General features: G+C 62.7%; 1 protein-coding gene across 1 annotated transcript in view; it reads left to right on the forward strand.

Moving 5' to 3' along the window:
• The window catches only part of KIRREL (kin of IRRE like (Drosophila)), a 22,537-nt gene extending 19,788 nt beyond the window's left edge, over positions 1 to 2,749 (forward strand). Inside the window, exons 15-17 of the mRNA XM_019510877.1 lie at positions 98 to 237; positions 412 to 489; positions 742 to 2,749. Coding sequence (XP_019366422.1) covers positions 98 to 237; positions 412 to 489; positions 742 to 1,203 — 680 coding nt within the window. The 3' untranslated portion in view covers positions 1,204 to 2,749. The remainder of the gene's footprint in view (positions 1 to 97; positions 238 to 411; positions 490 to 741) is intronic.
• Positions 2,750 to 3,731: the final 982 nt, after the last annotated feature.

Genomic DNA, 3,731 nt, shown 5'->3' on the forward strand with positions numbered 1-3,731 from the left:
GGGGGGGGGGGGTCTGGACACTGGGGCTTGGAGGGGATCCCCCTACATTGGGGGGCAGGTGCAGCCAGTAAAGCCTGTCCGTGCATCCATCTGCTAGGCCGCAAGGACGTGACGCTGCGCAAGCTGGACATCAAGGTGGAGACAGTGAATCGGGAGCCGCTAACCCTGCACCCGGACCGCGAGGAGGACACGGCCAGCGTGTCCACCGCCACCCGCGTCATGAAGGCCATCTACTCGGTGAGGGGCTGCAACTGTGTGCATGGGAGGGCGAGGGGCTCAGTGCCTCTCTGTTTGGGAGCCCACACTCTTGGGTTCATGGAGGGGCCCCTGCTAGGACCCCCATGGGGGCAGGGAGGGATTGGGCCTGGGCTGGAGGAGCTGAAGCCTGTCCCCCCACCTCTCCTTGCGCAGTCATTCAAGGACGACGTGGACCTGAAGCAGGACCTGCGCTGCGACACCATTGACACGCGGGAGGAGTACGAGCTTAAGGTGAGCCAGAGGGGTACACGCGTGGCACATGTGCCCAAGTGACTGCCTATGCATGCTTGCTGGACAGGTGCAAGCCAGGACTCCTGGGTTCTTCACCCGGCTCTGGGTGGGGGTGGGGGTGGGTCTTGGCATGGAGGCCAGGACTCTCGAGTCCTTTTCCCAACTAGGCACGGCCCTCGACTCCAGCGGGTCACCCAGACTCCTGGGTCCTTCCCCCACCCCCAGCAGCCTCTCCCACTCTCCCCCCACTAGGACCCAACCAATGGCTACTACAATGTGCGCGCCCACGAGGACCGGCCGGCCTCGCGCTCGGTGCTGTACGCTGACTACCGTGCGCCAGGGCCCGCCCGCTACGACACCCGTCCGGCCTCACGGCTCTCGCACTCCAGCGGCTATGCCCAGCTGAACACCTACGCACGGGGGCCAAGCTCTGAGTACAGCGCCGAGCCCGCTCCGGGGCCTGCGCCTGGCCCCGCCACCGGTGACACGGCCAGCCAGCTGTCCTACGAGAACTACGGCGGGCATGCCGCCTTCCCGCCCAGTGCTGGCTATGCCACCTACCGCCTAGGCTACAGCCAGCCGCCCCCACCCAGCCTGGACCGCGCCGCCTACGACGCCATGGGCAAGTACGCCAGCGCCACCCGCTTCTCCTACACTTCCCAGCACTCGGACTATGGGCAGCGCTTCCAGCAGCGCATGCAGACTCACGTCTGAGGACGGGGCGCCCGGCTCCGGGGGGGCCGCGGAACCTCGCCACTGGCCCCTGATATTCAGGGGCTTCTTTCTGACCCCCCCCACCGCCGCCCGCCTCCAGGGAACCCAGGCGTCCGGCGGCCCCATGGACACGCCCCGTACTTGAGCTTCCATCCCTCCGCCCGCCGGGGCTTCCTCCCGGCCGCGGTCCAGCCTCTGCAGAATTGGGTTTGGAGGGAAATACTTTGGGGGTCCTGACTGTGCCCATTTTGGCATGAAGCACCATGGCTCCTCTCCCATCAGGACCCCCCCCAGCACACACATTCTCCCCCCACCACACACACACACACATACACACACGCACCCACGAGGGAGAGGAGCCATTTCCCTACTACGCGCCGGAGCCTGGAGAGGCAGAAGGGCTGGGGGGACCCAAATACCTAATGAGGGGTTAACAGTCCCACCAATGAGGGGTTAACAGTGAGGCAGGGGTGAGGGGCACTGGAGTCTCCCCCAGCCCCAGAGCCACCAGGGGTGCACACAGTGAGTCCCGGGGATGCTGGAAGCAACGGGGGGGGAGGGTGTTGAACATGCCAGAGGCCTGTAGTGGCACATCTGGGTGCCCCCCGTGCCATCACCATCAGGCCCACAGGCAGCCACAGGAACCACCTGTAGGGGACCAGACTAGGGCCCCAAGCAGCTCAGACCCCGCCCACCAGCAACAGTGTTGGAGGGGAGCAGGGCCCCCTCCCTGTGACCCTAACCCATAGCCAGACTGCCCCTCTGGCACTGGCCCTACACCGAGCGCTTCCATTGCTGAGCAGAGCCATCCCCACCCCCGCATCCCAGGGGCCCAAATCCCTGCCCGCCCCCAACACTGGCCCCTTGAGAAGAAAAGGGAGACACCAAGGACCATCCCCCCCCGCCGAGCACTTTGGATCCGTCCGCCGGGTTGATTTGGGGCTCATATATCTCTATTTTATATATTTTTCTGTTTTGTTTTCCTCGAGAAAGGACCAAGGGGAAGCCCCTGCCCCCCCAGGACACAGCGGGGGGAAGTCCCCCTCCCCGCTCCAGGTCCGGCTTGGAGGCTGTTGTGGGGGAGAAGCCCCTGCAGCCCTGTATGCACACCCTTGCCCCCGACCCTCCCTGCCCCACAGCCGAAGGGACCTTCAGGCCCCACGTCCTTGCCCAGCTCATGACATCGGGCCTCCAGCCCCAGCACCCGGAGTCCTGCTATTTCCAAAGAGTCTCCCAAGCCCTTGGGGGTGGGAAGAAAAGCTTGAATCTGTGCCCCTCGCCAAAAAAAACTCACATTCCTGGCTTTCGGGAGGCCACGAATCCCCCCGGGGCTGTGCTATAAGAGCTGGACTTGAGGGCCCTGTCCATGCCGGGTGGGTCTGGGGAGGGGCCTGGCCTCACCAGCGAGGATAATAACCCATGCCCACCAAGTGATACTGTCTCACCCGAGGGCACGGGCTGTCCGCGTGGGACGAGGGTGGGGGGAGGTTTCTTTATATGAATGTATATAAATATATATTTTATATAAATATCTTGCCGATGCAAACTCCTACAACTTTGCGGCCGGTGTTCTTCTTGCCCGGAGATCTGCCCGAAATGTCCGGGCATCCGGCAGGGAACAGCCAGCCCTCAACCTGGCAGGGGGAGTTTGGCCAAGAAGCATGCAAAGGGCATTGGGGGTGTGCAAGGAAGCTGGGCCGAGGGGCTGGGGTTGCATGCAGGCATGTGAGAGGGGTCAGATCACCACTCCATGGACCTCAAGTGCCTCTGACCTGGGGGAGCTGGTTCAAAAGAGTGTCGTGGTGCAAGAGAGCTGGGGACCCCCACTCTCCGGAGCCAAGCAAGTGATTTGCATTCGGGGGTGTCTCCCTGCTCCTCAACATCCAAGTCTTGTGGCTTGGGGTGGGCAGGATTTGGCCCCTGCCTTCCCTGCCTCCCCACTTTGTGAGCAGTGTTCTAGCCACACTCTCCAGCACCACCCCCCACCACCCACGTGCCCCCAGAGCTCTCCACCACATCGACTTTGATTTCCTCGCAGGTGCATTTTCCACCGCAGGTGGCTGGATGGCAGCAGCACGGGGTTGCTGATGGATGCCGAGAGTCGTACAACAAGCTCCAGGGGACTGAGGGTGGATGTTGGGCCCTGGAGTTGGGGGCACCCTGGGATCCTGATCTCCACTGGGATCCCTGGCAGCAATACCCCCTGCCTCCATCTCCGCTGTCACACCTCAGCCTCCTTCCCCACCATCCCCCCACTCACCAGCTCCCCTGACCCATTTCACAGAAGCTTTTAGCAGTGAGTGGGTGCCAGCAAGGGGTGCACAGGGGCTCAGGGCCTCACTGCACACCGCGGCGTCCGGGGAGCCCTTCAAATGGGTTGGCTTAATGATTTTGTTTCCCTACAAATGTAGCCTATTACGTGGCGTGTTTCCACGCCTGGTTTATTATGCATGAGCCAGGCAATTTGCTCGCAGCTCCCGGGACCCATCTGAAAAACAAAAAGGTGCTTTGTCATTCTTAATGGCTTT

The sequence above is a fragment of the Gavialis gangeticus genome, unplaced genomic scaffold (genome assembly GCF_001723915.1).
Source record: "Gavialis gangeticus isolate Ggan-Ray unplaced genomic scaffold, GavGan_comp1, whole genome shotgun sequence".
Lineage (NCBI taxonomy): Eukaryota > Metazoa > Chordata > Crocodylia > Gavialidae > Gavialis > Gavialis gangeticus.